The 21,697-nt window shown below is 43.0% G+C and overlaps 2 protein-coding genes across 3 annotated transcripts in view; one reads left to right on the top strand and one right to left on the bottom strand.

The window, feature by feature from the left end:
• LOC135524479 (transmembrane channel-like protein 5) overlaps positions 1-3,112 on the top strand; it is a 28,141-nt gene extending 25,029 nt beyond the window's left edge. For both annotated transcript variants that reach the window (XM_064952060.1, XM_064952050.1), the window contains exons 19-21: positions 461-539; positions 905-988; positions 2,062-3,112. In XM_064952060.1, coding sequence (XP_064808132.1) covers positions 461-539; positions 905-988; positions 2,062-2,703 — 805 coding nt within the window. In that variant the 3' untranslated portion in view covers positions 2,704-3,112. The remainder of the gene's footprint in view (positions 1-460; positions 540-904; positions 989-2,061) is intronic.
• Positions 3,113-3,342: 230 nt separating this feature from the next.
• LOC135524493 (germ cell-specific gene 1-like protein) lies at positions 3,343-17,704 on the bottom strand. The gene is made up of 5 exons (XM_064952073.1): positions 17,321-17,704; positions 11,285-11,332; positions 6,346-6,504; positions 5,688-5,799; positions 3,343-4,813 (listed from the first exon to the last, which is right to left on the bottom strand). Exons 1-5 carry the CDS (start codon positions 17,607-17,609, stop codon positions 4,519-4,521), a joined length of 903 nt encoding a protein of 300 aa, XP_064808145.1. The 5' UTR covers positions 17,610-17,704; the 3' UTR covers positions 3,343-4,518.
• Positions 17,705-21,697: the final 3,993 nt, after the last annotated feature.

The raw sequence follows: 21,697 nt of genomic DNA, 5'->3' as shown, positions 1-21,697 counted from the left end.
CACAGTCTTACGGTAAAGTGACAGTTGTCTTGAAAACGTGATATAAGGCATATAAGGAGTTAACTTAACTTGATCATGATTCCTAGAAATGATTGATCGTTTGAGCTGTTTGTCAAAAGATTGACTTGTACATTTTGCAAGTCACTCTTATCCATAGACTTACAGGAGCACTTAGGGTGAAGTGCCTTGCTCAAGGGCACATCGGCCGATTTTTCACCTAGTCAGCTTAGTGATTCAAACCCGCGACCTTTCGGTTACTGGCCCAATGCTCTTAACCGCTAGGCTACCTGCCTTGAAGCAGTGTACCGAAGTCCTATCAAGCAATACATTCAGCTTTTATAGCGTTGTCTACCGGATCAAGCCTTCAAATACAATCTAGTGGCACTTTATGACATTAAGTGCCTACTTTGCCCTTTCACATACTGTAATACAAACTCACTGACTGACCTCCTTTCCACAGTGTCTTCATTTACATCTTCAGGCAGATCACTCAGGGACGCCAGCTGCTTATCACTCTACTGAGACAGCAGATTGTTAATGTGAGTTCTGGTGAGCTGTCTGGTTCGACGTGTCTCGTCCATTAGAGCTGTTGTGTCCGAAGTGGTTGTGTCTACGTTATGATGTTGTTGAAGTGCCGGAGTAATATATTTAGCTGATTTCATTTGAATGTGCAGTGTTGTTCATTTGTTGCTTTCATTAATTGTATTGACTGTGTAGAACGTTTTTGCTCTCTCTTTCACTCTCTCTCTGGTTGTCTCGCTCTCTCTCTCTCTCTCTCTCTCTCCCTCTCTCTCTCTGGTTGTCTCGCTCTCTCGCTCTCTCTCTCACTCGCTCTCTCTCTCGCTCTCTCTCTCTCTCGCTCTCTCTTTCTCTCTCTCACTCTCTCTCTCACTCCCTTTATTAGGAAGGGAAGGACAAGGCGTTCTTGTTGGAGAAGCTACAGACCCTTCAGAAATCCAAGCAGAACAAACAGAAAAATAAAAAACAGGTGAGAGGATCAAAGAGAAATGACCTTGAGACTATCTAACTTAACCTTGAGACTATCTAACTTAACCTTGAGACTATCTAACTTAACCTTGAGACTATCTAACTTAACCTTGAGACTATCTAACTTAACCTTGAGACTATCGTATTTAACCTAGAGACTATCAAATCAAATCAAATCAAATTTATTTATATAGCCCTTCGTACATCAGCTGATATCTCAAAGTGCTGTACAGAAACCCAGCCTAAAACCCCAAACAGCAAGCAATGCAGGTGTAGAAGCACGGTGGCTAGGAAAAACTCCCTAGAAAAGCCAAAACCTAGGAAGAAACCTAGAGAGGAACCAGGCTATGTGGGGTGGCCAGTCCTCTTCTGGCTGTGCCGGGTAGAGATTATAACAGAACATGGCCAAGATGTTCAAATGTTCATAAATGACCAGCATGGTCGAATAATAATAAGGCAGAACAGTTGAAACTGGAGCAGCAGCACGGCCAGGTGGACTGGGGACAGCAAGGAGTCATCATGTCAAGTAGTCCTGGGGCATGGTCCTAGGGCTCAAGTCAGTTGAAACTGGAGCAGCAGCACGGCCAGGTGGACTGGGGACAGCAAGGAGTCATCATGTCAGGTAGTCCTGGGGCATGGTCCTAGGGCTCAGGTCCTCCGAGAGAGAGAAGGAGAGAATTAGAGAACGCACACTTAGATTCACACAGGACACCGAATTGGACAGGAGAAGTACTCCAGATATAACAAACTGACCCCAGCCCCCCGACACATAAACTACTGCAGCATAAATACTGGAGGCTGAGACTATCGAACTTACCCTTGAGACTATCTAACTTACCCTTGAGACTATCTAACTTACCCTTGAGACTATCTAACTTAACCTTGAGACTATCTAACTTACCCTTGAGACTATCTAACTTACCCTTGAGATTATCTAACTTACCCTTGAGACTATCTAACTTACCCTTGAGACTATCTAACTTAACCTTGAGACTATCTAACTTACAATAAATACCTAAACTCCAATGTTATTTCAAATGTCATACTTGAACTATGACCCTTTCTCTCAATCAGGTCAGGAAAAGACAGGAAAATGAATCCTCCTCTGGCATGCTCCAGGCTCTGATTGCCCGACAGCGGTTGGAGCAAGAGAATGGTGACAGCAGCAGCTCTTTCGGTGTGCCTATGCCTTCCGGCCACTCAGTCTCTACGACATCGAGTGCTATGATGCAGGCCATGCTAGCCAGGCAATACGCAGAGGACCAGGATGTAGCCAGTTATCGCGGGGTGCCATTTCCTGCAGACCAAACACCTGCGTCCTCCAGTGCACTGATACAGGCCATGCAAGCCAGGCAAAGGGCGGAGTCACAGAATGAGGACGAGTTTTACCGGGCACCAGTTCAGTCACAGAACCCAGTAAACGCGTTACCCAGTGCGATGATACAGGTGATGCAAGCCAGGCAGAGGGCGGAGTCAGAGCAGGAAGAAGACCAGTTTTACCGGGCGCCAGTTCATTCAGAACACCCAGTGTCATCAACGTCCAGTGCGATGATGCAGGTCATGCAGGCCAGGCAGAGAGCAGAGGAGGAGGAGAGCGAGTTTTACCGGACGCCTGCTTCTTCACAGCACCCAGATGCGTCAGGCACTGGTAGTGCTCTGATACAGGCCATGCTAGCTCGGCAACAGGTAGAGGAGGAGTACAGTGACAGATACTGAGCATGACCGAGAACTGAACCACTTGGGGGGGAAGGGGGGGGGGGGGGGGGTGGCGGACACAATTGAAATGTGACCAGCTGTAGAAGGCAGAGAAATATCAGAAGATTCTGACTGGCATCAAGAGAGGGCAGGACCACCTCTATGTAGACTGTTTCGATTGGACCATAAAGGTGTAGCCAATGGGGTGTGAAAAGATACATCTGATATATGTATTCCCTTTTGATAAAAGAACACATTGTTTTTGTACAAAAAAATATTTTAATATTAATAATATTTAATATATTTGTGTACTGTATGTATACATGATATGTGCTTAGCCTGTAAAATACTGTCAATGAATGTTGTATAAATGTAGGAATATTCTGATCCGTACTAAATTGTAAATATGATAAAATTGTATAGTACTGTTTGTTGTTTTTTCCATGAACAGCACTGTCCTCTAGTGGTAGGGATTGAACCTGGTCTGGATGTTCATCAATGAATAGGTAGTTGAGTAGATCAAATATCAAATATATACTTTGAGAATACATCCAAGTCACTTATTGTTCTTAGAGCAAAGCAAAAAAACGGATATAGAACATAAATGAAAGAAACTACAGCAAATATTTTCTGTACAAAATGAAACACTCTGAGTTTGCTATGGAAGACAACATTTGTTTATTGAGTAATTCATTGCAGAATCCTTAATCCCTATAAGCATGAAGTACTTTAAATAGAATACACAGTCATTGGTCATGATGATACTCAAGTAACATTGGTGTCCAGTGGTCAGTTTTATCCGATACTGAGTAATGTGCAGTTAACACACCACTGAGGCAACAAACAATACGCAACTTCAAAAGGAAAATAATACACATCTTACAACGATTTCACAGATTCAAACCATTCTACTTTATCACATTTATTTACATTCATATAGTTATGCGTTATAGGCACTGTATACGCTGCAAACACTTATTTTGCAGTGCACATTCTTAAAATACAAGTTAAATGCAGTTTGTCACCCCCTTCCTAATTCCATATTTAGTAAGGCTAATAGCATGCGAAAACATCAACAGTCCTATGATGTCTCAGGAAAATCAGAGGGCATTCTAATACATATCTTGTTCAAAGGGGCATCCCTTTTTGAACATAAAACTGAATGATATGTACCCATGAATTCTTGAAGAATATAACATTAATTCCTCATCAGCTTAGTTCAACTGTCTGACCCCATTAGAACCCAAAATAGAAGCTTGTTTTACTCCAATGTTTGTAAACAAAGTAAATGTAAAGAAACACCACATAGCCTCAAAACATGGATAATTAAAATTATAATGTCGATATCATGGATATTCAGTCCTTGCATCCATAGTTCTGTCTCTGAATTTGAGAGTGGTTACATTTCTCCAGCTCCATTCCTCAGCTTTTAACTGAAACAGGGTGAAACGCTATTGTTATTGGTTTCTGCTTTTCTTGTGTGTCAGATCATCGACTTGTATGATCAGTGTGTACAAGGCTATCTTTCTTTCCATGACTATCAATGCCCAAACTGGGAACAAGGGAGTGAATATCCTGGCTCAATTAAGGCAGCGATGAATTCAATCAGAACGGATTCAGTTTCTACAGAATCCCCAGAAGACCCAACACAGGTGACGGACCACAATTGGATAGCACTGACTTCATACATTTACTTTTGACACATCCCGGTGGGCGAAACGAGTTGAAATGACGATGAAATAACATCAGCACAAACAGAAAATGGTTAAAAATGACACAATTGCGACATCATGTGAACCAGTTGTAACCAGTTTTTCCCCGCTGGGATCCCTCCCTTCAGCACTGGTCTTCCCCCAGAGTCTCTGATACGTCACTCGAGTCTAAGGACGCGTCCGGTACGTGCGTCCTAATACCACTGCTATACGGCGTCTGTGTGTACACCTCCACGGTTTGGGATATGGAGCGCAGGGAGTGATCGCGGTAGTATCCCAACGCCTCCCGCGCCTGCTCCTTTCGGATGCTCTGCACGAAGGTCTTGCGTTTGTGTCGGAACTCGATGACAGTCTTGGTGTAGGAGTTGAGGGTGGTGACTGATGCACCCATGCAGCAGGTGAAGGATGCCCAGGCCATGCTGGAAAACAGGAAATGGAAAAGATGGAAGAGAGAGAAGTGAGGAAATAGGCACAACAGATAGAGGAGAGGAAAATGATGGGGACAGCGAGAGGAAAATGATGGGGACAGCGAGAGGAAAAGGCAAGGAGGAGTCAATTGAAGGTGCAGTCTGCATATTTAGGCCTGTCGCTGTTCATGGTCAGTTCATAGGGCTGCTCTTTGAATGAAAAACAAATGACAAATGGCTTTAAAACAAACAAATGGCTTAAACAAATGGCTTTAAAAGCTAAGAAACGTAAAATACCGAAGTTATCAATCACTTGACAACAGATCAAGTAATTCAGACAAATACTACACTAAGAAATAGGATGTTTTTATGAAACACTGCAAAACACTACGAAAAACATATAATCACTTTGAGTTTTGGGGATTTCTGGCATACTTTTTGTAGATATTATTATTCCCATGTAAAAATGGAAGCTTTGCAGGATTATTGTCAATCCGTCAATCCCAACAGGGTAGAAATGTCAATCTGGGTAGATCCCAATGTAATAGGCCACTACTGTACATTAGTCTATACACTGTAGCTCCCATATTCACTCACTGCACATGTTATAATCCAGAGCTATGTCACAAGGGTTAAGATGTTCAGCCTGGAAGATTAACATTCTGAACATACAGTGTACATATGTCTTTGTGGGCTACACTTCACCCTTGATCCCCTTATGCAATTTCCCAATCGCATCGACCATATATATATATTGGGGCTTTGGGACACCAAAGCCTAATCCGCCCGGTAACATGAGAGCTTTGGGGTTTTCATTAGAGAAGTGTGACGCTACAAAGGGAGACGTGGGATTGTGTGTGTGTGTGGGTGTGTGTGTGTTCCCTACCAGAAGGACCAGCCGTAGTCCCAGTTATAGGGCCTCCAGTCTGCAGGGCCCAGGGTGACTGTCACCTGGAACACCTGTGTGTACATCATGTGGGCCACCATACCCAGGAGCCCTGCAAACACACAGATACCGGTATACAGTTAGATGTTTAGTGTACATGTAGGCACACACACACACACACACACACACACACACACTAGGACCTTGTGACCGCTAGGATGACTTTTCAAAATCCCTCTCTGATAGCTGATGCTTCAGGTTATTTCCTAGTCAAGACCTACAAAACCAGCTTCTCTCCTTGCTAGCGTCGCTTTTCATCATGTTCACCACCGTGTTAGACTTGTTCAATGTCTACTAGTGGCAACAGCATAGTACTGTATACAAGTATTTCTTTACTTTGCTCCACCAATTAGGCATAAAAAGGGCTGGGAGTTTTCCCCAGACCAGACTCAACAGCGTTTTTTCCCTGCCCATATGACGTAACCTATGCAATTCAATAAAAATCTAAATGTGTCATGAACAGAAAGAAATCTGGGCTCTATGGTCGCCATGGAGTTTTTCCTGGGCAGGTCATGAAGCCTGGGAGAACTCCCGGCTCTTACACATGAAACAATAGCCTGGATCCCCGTCTTGTAGAGGTGGTTTTCAAGCTCTGTACCTGAGAGGACGGTGAAGATTGCAGCGAAGGCGTTCAGTTTCAGTCCATCTATCATGTTGCTGGTGCTGGAGTGAACCAGTTGTAGACACATCAGGCTGAAACCCACTATCAACAGGACTATGTAGAGCATCTCAGAGACCACCGACAGCCATAGGACACCTGCAACAGACAAAGCAAAAGCATTAACAGTTGTTAAGGGTATTGGAAATCAGTGAGATGATGTCGAATTTGAATCACTGATCATATTTTCATAAGGACGTGTGATGGTTGTGGAGAAAAGGGTTGATTTCTTTGATCGTGTATGCTTCACCCGTGTTCGTTCATAAATCATAGGACTGCATTTGGCAGGTGCCTATTTGAAGGCCTGTCATGGATACTAAACTTTTTATTCCCATAAAAGTCAATCATGTTGTTTGATGATTGTGTTCTAACTTAACCTATACTCAGGTACACATTTGTATTTTTTGCGTTTTTGGTCTCTGCCTATCGAACATCTCTTACATAATTTCTGACATCCATATTGACAACAGACCTGTTGATAACATATCTCAGGACCGACAGGCCACTCCAAACCAATTCATGTCATTTTTTCTCTGACGCAAAAAGTTTCAGGAATCTTCTCAGACCTTCCAGAGCGTCTCACACTGTCTCGTTACGGGAGGTTGGAGTCAGACATCTCTTCCTACCTCACCAGTCTGCTATTAATCCTTCTTGACACTTCATTGCAGGAAGTGAACATTGGCTGGTGCCAGTATTTCCCCCGAGACGCTGTCAATGGGATAGGACGGAGGGTCAGGGGCGGTGGCGGGGATGGGGTTGAGGGAGGAATGTCCCAAAACTGAGACAGTGTCTTCTTTCGTAATGGAATTTTGGAACACGGTTTGGTGGTACTTAACTTTGGAGACAGTATTAACCCCGTACAGCGTTCTTATTACTGTGTAAGTATTCTTGTGAGTAGAGTGTAGTAAGTGTTGTACTTATTGATACGGTAGTAAATAACGTAGGCTATATGAACTACAGTACAATCCATGTCGTTTTTCTGTTTTGTTTCAATTGAGTTGTTTAGCAGACACTTTCTAAGTGAGACACATTATGACTCGCGGAAGTATGAGAGCTTCTATCTCGTTTTGATTGGTTGTCATTCTGCATTCATTTGCGCATGGATCATTTCACAGCTGTTATCATAACCTTCTCCTTTGACAGAGTGGGGTGTGACCATAGCAACCCCACATCATGTGTCCCTGACAACACAGGGGATGATGCCAAGGTTGTTTGAGAACATAAGCCCCAGTACGTCTGGAGTAGGGAGTTTATAATACCTCCAGTACATCAAGGCTGATATAGTCAACAAATCAATCAACTATTGTGATCTCAAAGTTCAGGTTGAATGAATATGGAAAAGGTATACCAGAGATACAGAACAAGTTGTAAGAACTAGACCAAAGCCTATAGATAGACAATCCGATATAAAAGCATTCACTGTAGTTATAAGTCTCACAGGATAACTTTCTCCAGAATTTTCATTAACAACAATCAGTAGAAGCATGTGGGTGGATTTTTAATTTCGAAGCTCAATTAAACCTTTTCTGCCTTCCTTCCTTTATAATATATTAACAAAGAAAGTTACACCAATCCTATTGCTCCATGCATTACATCAATCTGCAACATTGGTAGCAGCTAAATACTTCATATTGTTTTTAAAAATCTGCACTGTATCATATCCAAAATCAGACATAATTCAAGTTCATCAAATTTAACTTTGATGATGTGATAGGTTCATATTTAATTTACACGAAGGGAAAACATATTGAGTCATAATGTAATTTCCTCAATTGGAGCAACAAAGACAAGCAAAGTAACTAAATACCAGAAGGCAGTTCAAACTTGATGCAGCCACTGTACCCTGCAAACATCCCCTCTATGGTGGTGTCATGACAGCCACTGTACCCTGCAAACATCCCCTCTATGGTGGTGTCATGACAGCCACTGTACCCTGCAAACATCCCCTCTATGGTGGTGTCATGGCAGCCACTGTACCCTGCAAACATCTCCTCTATGGTGGTGTCATGGCAGCCACTGTACCCTGCAAACATCTCCTCTATGGTGGTGTCATGACAGCCACTGTACCCTGCAAACATCCCCTCTATGGTGGTGTCATAACAGCCACTGTACCCTGCAAACATCTCCTGTATGGTGGTGTCATGACAGCCACTGTACCCTGCAAACATCTCCTGTATGGTGGTGTCATGACAGCCACTGTACCCTGCAAACATCCCCTCTATGGTGGTGTCATGACAGCCACTGTACCCTGCAAACATCTCCTCTATGGTGGTGTCATGACAGCCACTGTACCCTGCAAACATCCCCTCTATGGTGGTGTCATGACAGCCACTGCACCCTGCAAACATCCCCTGTATGGTGGTGTCATGACAGTTATAACCTTTGAACAGCTCAAGATGACATTTGAGTGCAAGATGGCAGTTGAGACAGGATGCAGGCCCCTTCATACTGCAAGAGTATAGCTCAACATCCTTTTATACTTTATGCAACACTGTAGACCAGGGGTCTTCAATCTTTTTTTGTCCAGGGACCCCCTCACAGGCAAACCGGCGACCCAGGGACCCCCATCATACGTTAGCAAAACGTGTGCTGTCTTGTCTTATCATTAGGGGAATGATAATAGCAAGGAGAATTACAAACAAACAAAAAAATATGAATAGATTTGGTAGATAGTCAAAATAATGAAAAACTAAGAGCTGTTTAGCTGGTTAAACAAAGGCTAGCCATGTGTTGGCAAAGGTGAATGTCCAAGTCAAGAAAGCTTACCATCAGCACTTGCTGCACTGGTAGCCTTTTCAAAAGCCTATGTACAGTGCCTTGCGAAAGTATTCGGCCCCCTTGAACTTTGCGACCTTTTGACACATTTCAGGCTTCAAACATAAAGATATAAAACTGTATTTTTTTGTGAAGAATCAACAACAAGTGGGACACAATCATGAAGTGGAACGACATTTATTGGATTTTTCAAACTTTTTTAACAAATCAAAACTGAAAAATTGGGCGTGCAAAATTATTCAGCCCCTCTACTTTCAGTGCAGCAAACTCTCTCCAGAAGTTCAATGAGGATCTCTGAATGATCCAATGTTGATCTACATGACTAATGATGATAAATACAATCCACCTGTGTGTAATCAAGTCTCCGTATAAATGCACCTGCACTGTGATAGTCTCAGAGGTCCGTTAAAAGCGCAGAGAGCATCATGAAGAACAAGGAACACACCAGGCAGGTCCGAGATACTGTTGTGAAGAAGTTTAAAGCCGGATTTGGAAAAAAAAATATTTCCCAAGCTTTAAACATCCCAAGGAGCACTGTGCAAGCAATAATAGAATGGAAGGAGTATCAGACCACTGCAAATCTACCAAGACCTGGCCGTCCCTCTAAACTTTCAGCTCATACAAGGAGAAGACTGATCAGAGATGCAGCCAAGAGGCCCATGATCACTCTGGATGAACTGCAGAGATTTACAGCTGAGGTGGGAGACTCTGTCCATAGGACAACAATCAGTCGTATATTGCACAAATCTGGCCTTTATGGAAGAGTGGCAAGAAGAAAGCCATTTCTTAAAGATATCCATAAAAAGTGTTGTTTAAAGTTTGCCACAAGCCACCTGGGAGACACACCAAACATGTGGAAGAAGGTGCTCTGGTCAGATGAAACCAAAATTGTACTTTTTGGCAACAATGCAAAACGTTATGTTTGGCGTAAAAGCAACACAGCTCATCACCGTGAACACACCATCCCCACTGTCAAACATGGTGGTGGCAGCATCATGGTTTGGGCCTGCTTTTCTTCAGCAGGGACGGGGAAGATGGTTAAAATTGATGGGAAGATGGATGGTGCCAAATACAGGACCATTCTGGAAGAAAACCTGATGGAGTCTGCAAAAGACCTGAGACTGGAACGGAGATTTGTCTTCCAACAAGACAATGATCCAAAACATAAAGCAAAATCTACAATGGAATGGTTCAAAAATAAACATATCCAGGTGTTAGAATGGCCAAGTCAAAGTCCAGACCTGAATCCAATCGAGAATCTGTGGAAAGAACTGAAAACTGCTGTTCACAAATGCTCTCCATCCAACCTCACTGAGCTCGAGCTGTTTTGCAAGGAGGAATGGGAAAAATTTCAGTCTCTCGATGTGCAAAACTGATAGAGACATACCCCAAGCGACTTACAGCTGTAATCGCAGCAAAAGGTGGCACTACAAAGTATTAACTTAAGGGGGCTGAATAATTTTGCACGCCCAATTTTTCAGTTTTGATTTGTTAAAAAAGTTTGAAATATCCAATAAATGTCGTTCCACTTCATGATTGTGTCCCACTTGTTGTTGATTCTTCACAAAAAAATACAGTTTTATATCTTTATGTTTGAAGCCTGAAATGTGGCAAAAGGTCGCAAAGTTCAAGGGGGCCGAATACTTTCGCAAGGCACTGTAGATACTCCGGTGACTGGAATTAGCTCCAAGGAGTGTAATTTGCTCAAATACTAGGAGTTGACAAATAAAGTAGATATTCTCTTATTTTCTACAATAGGCATTTTCTACAATTTTCAATGTAATTGAAAATGTGTTTATTATATTGTTGCTAGCTGTAGTCATAAAAATATTCTCGTCCCCAGGGGTGGATTGGCCATCTGGCATTTTTGCCAAATGCCAGATGGGCTGGTCCATTTTTTGCCTAGTGGGTCAAGTGGGTCTGTTTTTTTTTCTTTTCACAAAATGATTATTATCTGGCTAATAATGGGGGCCTGAAAATGGGCCGGTGTGTTAGAAATGCCAGGGCCAAGTTCTGGTCCCAGTCTGCCCCTGCTCTCCCTCTACAAGTAATCTTCCTCTATTGCAGATGTGTTTACCTCCTGACGTATGCAGTGATCACTCACCTCTCTCCGAAGCCGGAGCCAGATCGATAAAGCTCCTGCATTTCTCACCTGGAACGAATGGAGAAAATGGAGTTTCACATCAAGCTGTAATACCTTGCATGGGTTCTTCAGGGCCACAATTCACTCAGAGTATCCTGTCTATACGACTTGATTTTCCTCATTTGGGGAAGTTCAAAAGTTCAAGAAGAGAAACATTGCGTGCTTGGCATAGAAAAAGGGAAAAGCCCATAAGTGAAGTAAGTCAAATAGAAGTAAAGTTGGCTGGATTCTAGCCACAAGTCATTCAGAGTATCTATCAGCCTACTTGATAGTAACGTATAATCTATTTTAGGTGAGGTTCAACAGTTCAAGAAGAGACACACTGCGAGCTTGGCATACAATAGAGATTAAATAGCAGCTTCAAGGCACACACAAGTCATTCAGATGATTTAGTCTACTTGATTGTACCCACTGGAAAAGAACTGGCTGTATCAGCGTTGTTCCCACATAATTTCAACAACAAAATATAAATGCGACAAAGTCATTTCAACAACAAAACATCTGATTGGATTTGCAGAAAGTCATCAATGTCAGGGAATTTCAACTTTGACCCTAAATCCAATGTCATGGTGAAATGTTTTGTTAATCTCACGGGGAATTCACAACTGACAACTCAACCAAATGTCAATCAAAACAAGACTTTGAAATGACATCAGTGCCCTGTGGGCTGTTCAAAAGAAGAAATGCCATTGTGTGCTTAGCATGAGCAAAGCCAAGAGCCGAAACTGCAAATCAAGAGGTCAGAAACAAGCAAAAGATCATGAGAGAGTCACAATGAAATTAACTCCTGAGGTGCTGACCTGTTGCCCCGTCCACAACCACTGTGATTATTATTATTTGACCCTCCTGGTCATTTATGAACATCTTGGCCATGTTGTGTTATAATCTCCACCCGGCACAGCCAGAAGAGGACTGGCTACCCCTCATAGCCTGGTTCCTCTAGGTTTCTTCCTAGGTTCCTGCCTTTCTAGGTAGTTTTTCCTCGCCACCGTGCTTCTACACCTGCATTGCTTGCTGTGTGGGGTTTAAGGCTGGGTTTCTGTACAGCACTATGTGACATCGGCTGATGTAAAAAGGGCTTTATAAATACATTTGATTGATTGCCTATCCTAGTCTAATGCATCGGTAGAAGCTATTCTAGGGGACATGTGGGTGGTTAAAAGTTCAACCATTGCGTCCTTTGCATGAGAAAGGGCACAGCGTGGTCAAGTACAAGCAGCCGGAGGTCACAGAGGTCAACGACTTGACCATCCCCACAGAGCTTCCAGTTCAATCCTTCCCAAATGACATCCTTCTGGCACTTCTTCTTCCTGGACATTACTGGGACCTTCAGGGACCCCATAAGACCTTATGTCCCTTGATCAAGACGTGATAACATGATGCACTTTTTCCTCCCTCCTTTCCTCCTTTCCTCCCCTCTTCCAGGCGTGATTTATTCTTTCCGTCCGCTGTCGCTTGTAGCTGCCCGCTGCAGCTGCTGGATTTGTCGTAAATCTAAAGCTTAATCAGGTATCAGGAAGATGGTGACAGCTGTTTAGAGGAAAAACTCATCAAGGGCCGTTATGTAATCCTTATTAGTCAACTCAACTGTGTGTGTGTGTGTGTGTGTGTGTGTGTGTGCACGCCTATGTGTTTGTACAGTCCCAGACCCAGGCCTGACGAGACAACACGTTCCCAGTATTTATTCTCGAATAAAATGTGACGCTTTATTTCTGTTCTTAATGTCTCTTTAATATTCCATCACCAGACCAGGTCTACTGTCTCCAACCAGAGGCTCTGATCCTGATGTCACCACTGTTGGAGAACCTGGAAGTCAAGACCGATGTTTAGAGATTGGAAAGCTGCCATTTCCCCTCTTTTAAAGGTGGGAATGTTGCAAAATGCTCTTGATCGAGTCAGACTCAGTGTAACTAATCTAGCTATATAATCTCCAGAGACACCTTTGACTTAATGGTGTTGTCATTAACATGGTAACCACGCTTACGCGGGCACGTCATCAGATCCAGCTGTTGCACTTCCACCTTGTGCATTTGTTTAGACTCAAGAGTAAAGCTGTGTGACGATTTTACTTCTTGTTACAGATATTTACAGTACCCTATAGACCTGTATGGAAAGAGACTTACTGTAGACTATTAGTATCCTATAGACCTGTAGGGAGAGAGGGTGCTACTGTTGACTATTAGTACCCTATAGACCTGTATGGAAAGAGACTGTTACTGTAGACTATTAGTATCCTATAGACCTGTAGGGAGAGAGGGTGCTACTGTTGACTATTAGTACCCTATAGACATGTAGGGAGAGAGACTGCTACTGTAGACTATTAGTACCCTATAGACCTGTATGGAAAGAGACTGTTACTGTAGACTATTAGTACCCTATAGACATGTAGGGAGAGAGAGTGCTACTGTTGACTATTAGTACCCTATAGACATGTATGGAAAGAGACTTACTGTAGACTATTAGTACCCTATAGACATGTAGGGAGAGAGAGTGCTACTGTAGACTATTAGTACCCTATAGACATGTAGGGAGAGAGACTGCTAGGGTAGACTATTAGTACCCTATAGACCTGTAGGGAGAGAGAGTGCTACTGTAGACTATTAGTACCCTATAGACCTGTAGGGAGAGAGACTGCTAGGGTAGACTATTAGTACCCTATAGACCTGTATGGAAAGAGACTGTTACTGTAGACTATTAGTACCCTATAGACCTGTAGGGAGAGAGACTGTTACTGTAGACTATTAGTACCCTATAGACATGTAGGGAGAGAGAGTGCTACTGTAGACTATTAGTACCCTATAGACATGTAGGGAGAGAGAGTGCTACTATAGACTATTAGTACCCTATACACCTATTGGGAGAGAGAGTGCTACTATAGACTATTAGTACCCTATAGACATGTAGGGAGAGAGACTGCTACTGTAGACTATTAGTACCCTATAGACATGTAGGGAGAGAGACTGCTACTGTAGACTATTAGTACCCTATAGACCTGTAGGGAGAGAGACTGCTACTATAGACTATTAGTACCCTATAGACCTGTAGGTAGAGAGACTGCTACTGTAGACTATTAGTACCCTATAGACCTGTAGTGAGAGAGACTGCTACTGTAGACTATTAGTACCCTATAAACATGTAGGGAGAGACTGCTACTGTAGACTATTAGTACCCTATAGACATGTAGGGAGAGAGACTGCTACTGTAGACTATTAGTACCCTATAGATATGTAGGGAGAGAGACTGCTACTGTAGACTATTAGTACCCTATAGACCTGTAGGGAGAGAGACTGCTACTATAGACTATTAGTACCCTATAGACATGTAGGGAGAGAGACTGCTACTATAGACTATTAGTACCCTATAGACCTGTAGGTAGAGAGACTGCTACTGTAGACTATTAGTACCCTATAGACCTGTAGGGAGAGAGACTGCTAGGGTAGACTATTAGTACCCTATAGACCTGTAGGGAGAGAGACTGCTAGGGTAGACTATTAGTACCCTATAGACCTGTATGGAAAGAGACTGTTACTGTAGACTATTAGTACCCTATAGACCTGTAGGGAGAGAGACTGTTACTGTAGACTATTAGTACCCTATAGACATGTAGGGAGAGAGAGTGCTACTGTAGACTATTAGTACCCTATAGACATGTAGGGAGAGAGAGTGCTACTGTAGACTATTAGTACCCTATAGACATGTAGGGAGAGAGACTGCTACTGTAGACTATTAGTACCCTATAGACATGTAGGGAGAGAGACTGCTACTGTAGACTATTAGTACCCTATAGACCTGTAGGGAGAGAGACTGCTACTATAGACTATTAGTACCCTATAGACCTGTAGGTAGAGAGACTGCTACTGTAGACTATTAGTACCCTATAGACCTGTAGTGAGAGAGACTGCTACTGTAGACTATTAGTACCCTATAAACATGTAGGGAGAGACTGCTACTGTAGACTATTAGTACCCTATAGACATGTAGGGAGAGAGAGTGCTACTGTAGACTATTAGTACCCTATAGACATGTAGGGAGAGAGACTGCTACTGTAGACTATTAGTACCCTATAGACATGTAGGGAGAGAGACTGCTACTGTAGACTATTAGTACCCTATAGACCTGTAGGGAGAGAGACTGCTACTATAGACTATTAGTACCCTATAGACATGTAGGGAGAGAGACTGTTACTGTAGACTATTAGTACCCTATAGACCTGTAGGGAGAGAGACTGCTACTATAGACTATTAGTACCCTATAGACCTGTAGGTAGAGAGACTGCTACTGTAGACTATTAGTACCCTATAGACCTGTAGGGAGAGAGACTGCTAGGGTAGACTATTAGTACCCTATAGACCTGTAGGGAGAGAGACTGCTAGGGTAGACTATTAGTACCCTATAGACCTGTATGGAAAGAGACTGTTACTGTAGACTATTAGTACCCTATAGACATGTAGGGAGAGAGAGTGCTACTATAGACTATTAGTACCCTATAGACCTGTAGGGAGAGAGAGTGCTACTATAGACTATTAGTACCCTATAGACATGTAGGGAGAGAGTGCTACTGTAGACTATTAGTACCCTATAGACATGTAGGGAGAGAGACTGCTACTGTAGACTATTAGTACCCTATAGACATGTAGGGAGAGAGAGTGCTACTGTAGACTATTAGTACCCTATAGACATGTAGGGAGAGAGACTGCTACTGTAGACTATTAGTACCCTATAGACCTGTAGAGAGAGAGACTGCTACTGTAGACTATTAGTACCCTATAGACCTGTAGGGAGAGAGACTGCTACTATAGACTATTAGTACCCTATAGACATGTAGGGAGAGAGAATGTTACTGTAGACTATTAGTACCCTATAGACCTGTAAGAAGAGAGACTGCTAGGGTAGATTACTATTACCCTATAGACCTGTAAGAATAGAGACTGCTAGGGTAGATTACTAGTACCCTATAGACCTGTAAGAAGAGAGACTGCTAGGGTAGATTACTAGTACCCTATAGACCTGTAAGAATAGAGACTGCTAGGGTAGATTATTAGTACCCTATAGACCTGTATGGACAGAGACTGCTACTGTAGACTATTAGTACCCTATAGACCTGTAAGAATAGAGACTGCTAGGGTAGATTACTAGTACCCTATAGACCTGTAAGAAGAGAAATGCTAGGGTAAAGTACGAGCAGAGCCAGTAGGGACCCGTTCTAAAAGCACTAAGCTCATGTCCCCTAAACTTCTTACCAAGGGTTCACTGTACCATAACTCGAAACTCCCATCCTATGTTCCTATGATTCTTATGCCGGGATAAACTGCTCTTTAGGTTATCCAATACTTCATGCCAGAGAGGACAACTTGTTATTCAAGATGCCATTTTTGACAAATGGCATCTGCCTACATAAACTGGGGGTGATTACCCTAAAAAACTCATAACTTTGTAAATATCCTTAGCTTGCAGTTTTAGATAATATGTATGTATATGTCCCATCTGGAGACTGATGCTTAGTTACTATGGTAACAAAAGATGATGACACATGAGAATGGCTCTCATAGTGACACAACCAAGGAATATTAGCAAGGACTGCAGAGTTTAATAGCTGCAATTATACATAACTCTCTCTCTCTCTGTGTGTGTGTGTGTGTGTGTAACAATCCTTTATAGACCCTTGTCTATTTCTGAATGCATAGGGTGTTCTTTTTGTATGGCATGAATGCCTACTTAGAAACCAGTATTGATTGAATAGTTTGAACATAAACATAAATAACATAACATAAATAAATACTGGGAACGTGTTGTCTCGTCAGGCCTGGGTCTGGGACTGTACAAACACATAGGCGTGCACACACACACGCGCACGCACACACACACACACACACACCTGCAAACCTCCTTCCTGCAAATATCCATATAATTTTAGCCTTTGCACTCCAGAGACCTCACTATAATTAATTGACAACAAGACGGGACGACGTCATGAACAACAAAACCTAATCACCTCACCTTCATCATGGATATTCTCCGCACAGGAGAACCAGATCCCGGTGTGGAACTGTCTGAATAGGAACCGGTCGTCCCCCGTTTCCCAACTGTACACCACTACTTTTGGGTCCGTCTCGTTCACTCCGTAATCGATGCAGTTGTGCGTGCGAAGTTTAGTGCACTTCGGCTTGGGGACGCGCTGCGTGCCGACGCACCAGTATGTTGTGATGAAAGCAGTTATTGAGAACAATAGTGCTAAAAGATTCATACTAACGGACAGCAGTGCCCTGCACTTGCGAGTGGTCTTCATTGTCCATAGATATCTGCACTTATTAGATAACTCACCCACTCACCATCCATCCAATATGAATCAAAACAGGTAATGAAAAACTGGTCAAACTCCACTGAAAAGAAGTTTCAACTGATGTGCAACATGTCGGCAATAAAATACATAATTTGGCACTCCCACCAGTTGAATTGAAATTACTCTGACTACCCGATTTAAGGGATGACAAAATCCGAGTTTGAATTCAACTTCAATCCACCAATATCATCGGTTCGAGTCGTTAGCCATTAGATCATTTTCACACGAAGCGCCCTGAAATGACCCTCCTCCGTTCGCTGAAGGATTGTCACGTCAAAAGATTTGAAGAGCTTGTTCACACAAATCTGTGGGATTTCTCTCTCTCTCTCTCTCTCTCTCTCTCTCTCTCTCTCTCTGAGAATGAGATTACAGTTCATTGATATTTTGTGTGAACAATAATCAAACCATAGCATCAGACTGGGAATAGGATCAATAGTATTTCTTATATTTCAGAACAGTACTTGGACTGTTTGACCAAGCCTGTCTGGGGTGGAGTGCCAGATGGGTAGGATTAACACTTTTGGGACTATTCCATTAGCAATGACAAAACGATCAAGTCTAAACAACATACAAGACAAGCCTATCATAAAGACTATCTAGATAGCCATTGTTCTGTGTTGCCATGAAGACGTCAACGAGTTACGTGGTGCCCTAAAGTCCATAATGTTCTGCAAGGAGGGCTCTGTTCTAATTGAAGGGCCACGTCGACAGCAATTGGGTAATCACTCAAACGTCTCACTCGATCTCCCTCTCCCCTCTGACAGTGTAAAAGCCAACACACCATCACAGCTTATTGTGAAATAGACACAAATTACTTATTGGACACGAAAAAGTCCACTGTTTGTATTATATGATTTTCTTTCGTCATAATGCATCCTCCTTCCTTTTCGTCATGTGCCTGTCACAAATGTCCAATAAGCAATCTGTTTTCCCAATAATCTGGGATACTGGGTTTGGTAGAGGCAGTGGCACAGCGGCTCTTCTCATTACTACGCTTGAGAGACAGCACGCTCACATGAGACTCTGATTGGATAAGCTACAACAGAAAGCCAGGATACTTCACCCAAAATGTGTGTGTGTGTGTGTGTGTGTGTGTGTGTGTGTGTGTGTGTATGACATTGGTGGGACACAACAGCTCTTCTGATACATGTGTGATCATGAAGCATCACCACTGACGACAGAGGGAGATTTCTCGATTGCAGTACTCATGGGGCATTATTTCAACATTTCAAAGGGCTTAGCTTGGTATTATAGACTCTTTACAGTAGTTGTAACAGACAGTAGTTGTGACAGACAGATAGAAGGAAATAGAAGGAAACATGGATTGGGGTTAGGGTGGAGTACACAGGAGGCTGTTGAGGGGAGGACAGCTCATAATGGCTGAAAGAGCAAATGAAATGGCATCAAACACCTGGAAACCACTTGTTCAATATATTTGATACTATTCCACTCCAGCTATTACCATGAGCCCGTCCTCCCCAATTAAGGTACCACCAACCTCCTGTGGTGGAGTAAATGTTTAGACAGTCAGTGACAGGTTTCGTACATAGCCTATATTTAGTAGGCACTGTAGGTCCTAGCCACGCCCACTGGTTCAAAGAACTCGTCATTCTTTCCATACAGAACTGATTTGGTTAGTATTCCATCCCATCAGTGACCCTACTCCCCTTGTATACACACACACACAGTTGACTGATAAAACAGGAAATCAAAATGTCCTAGACACGCAAATATCAATCATCAACACATGCAAAGCTTAAATATACTGCAAAATGGATACATTGATGCAGGGGAGATCAGGCAGTGAAATATGATGAGTCGGTTGAATAATGCTCAATCCATGTCAACAGCTGTCAACCCTGAGACCTCACGTTAAATACCCATGCAATTTATAGCCCAACAAATGGACACACACACACACACGAGCTTAAATGGTCGCCGTTATGTTACGCAGGAGTGTCGATGACAAGCGGATTACGGCATAGAAATCATTACATTTTTGGATCCACCCGCCCTGCCTTTATTTTTAAAGCACATGTGTTTCCAAAGAGGTAAGAGCAGCAACATGGTAAGCACGGATATGAGATGTATCCCAAAAGGCACCCTGTTCCCTTCATAGCCCTATGGGCCCTGGTCAAAAGCAGTGCACGATATGGGGAATAGATTGCCCTTTGGTTCACAGCCATAAACATGGGGCTTCACTTGTGTTTGGAGGCTGGTGACTTCCGTTTGAAGCTGATAGATGGAGGGGAATTAGTCTCTCAACAGATAGAGACTAAGGATTAGTATAATCTGCACTTTCCAGACCCTCGAAATCAAACTGTCTGACTGGGTGTGCAGGGCGCTTTAGAATCAGCTTCGAGAACAGTGTTTGTTTGTCACAGGCTGATTGTTGAGTTCAAATCAAATTGTAGTTGTCACATGGGCCAAATATAAACAGCTGTAGACCTTACAGTGAAATGCTTAGTTACAAGCCCCTAACCAACAATGCTTTAAGATGTTAAGAAAAAAAATGAAAATAAAAGTAACAAATTAACCAGCAGCAGTAAAATAACAAGCAAGGCTATATACAGATGGTACCGGTACAAAGTCAATGTGCGGAGGCACCGGTTAGTTGGGGTAATATGTACATGTAGATAGAGTTAACTATGGATAGGTTATAAACAGAGAGTAGCAGCAGCGTAAAAGAGGGGTCTGGGTAGCCCTTCAGGAGCCTTTTGGCTTGGGTGTAGAAGCTGTTTAAGAAGCCTCTTGGACCTCGACTCCACGCTCCGGTACCGCTTGCTGTGTGGTAGCAGAGAGAACAGTCTATGACTGGGGTGGCTGGAGTCTTTGACAATATTTAGGGCCTTCCTCTGACACCGCCTGATACAGAGGTCCTGGATGGCAGGATTCTTGGCCACAGTGAGGAACTGGGCCGTACGCACTACACTCTGTAGTGCCTTGCGGTCGGAGACCGAGCAGTTGCCATACCAGGCAGTGATGCAACCAGTCATGCTCTCGATGGTGCAGCTGTAGAATCTTCTGAGGACCCATGCCAAATCTTTTTAGTTTCCTGAGGGGGAACAGGCTTTGTCGTTCCCTCTTCACAACTGTCTTAGTGTGTTTGGACCATGTTAGTTTGTTGTGGACAACAAAGAATTTGAAGCTCTCAACCTGTTCCACTACAGCCCAGTCGATGAGAATGGGGCCGTCCTTTTCCTGTAGTCCACAATTATCTCCTTTGATCATGTTGAGGGAGAGGTTGTTGTCCTGGCACCACACGGCCAGGTTTCTGACCTCCTCCCTATAGACTCTCATCGTTGTTGGTGATCAGTTGTGCTTTGATGCGATTGTGTATGTGCTGTGGGACATTGGGTGTGAGAGTGGAAATTACAATTGTTTTTGTGGATGTTTTTGTGCTAGTTATTTTTCCAATATTGAATGCAGATCCATATTGCTCACTGCCCAGTGAAGCCCAAAGTCCCTTTGAAGTAAATTACCAGGCTCCTGAGTGGCGTGGCAGTCTAAAGCACTGCATCTTATCACATCTGGCCGTTTTTGGATTCCCATAGGGCGGTGCACAATTGACCCAGCGTCGTCCAGGTTTGGCAGGGGTAGGCCGTTGTTGTAAACAAGAATTTGTTCTTAACTTGCCTAGTAAAATAGGTTAAAAATAAATACAAAATGAGGATGAGATGAACTAGCCAGACCATTAAGACCGGATACCAGGAAACACAGTCGATACAGGAATCAGCTACACTATGAACCAGACAGCTGCCCTTTGACCCCTAGCTTATCTGTGTGAATGAGGATGTTCTCTATGTACCATAGAAGGGCCAGAATGCTAGTATTCTAATTCCTAGTTCTATGCTTCACACTTCCACTAGTCATAGGCTCGCTTGCCAGGGACAAACATTTGAATATGGTGTCCGTTTACACAGACCAGAGAAATGGAAGGATGAATGATTCTCTGGTATTGCTGATCTATTGGACACATTTATATGACATACAAAAACAAGAATGAGGGGAACATAAAATACATAGCTGGTGAA

Source organism: Oncorhynchus masou, chromosome 4 (assembly GCF_036934945.1).
Source record: "Oncorhynchus masou masou isolate Uvic2021 chromosome 4, UVic_Omas_1.1, whole genome shotgun sequence".
NCBI classification, from domain to species: Eukaryota; Metazoa; Chordata; class Actinopteri; order Salmoniformes; family Salmonidae; genus Oncorhynchus; species Oncorhynchus masou.
Note: the sequence above shows the minus strand (reverse complement) of the source record. Positions and strands in the feature narration are given on the sequence as shown.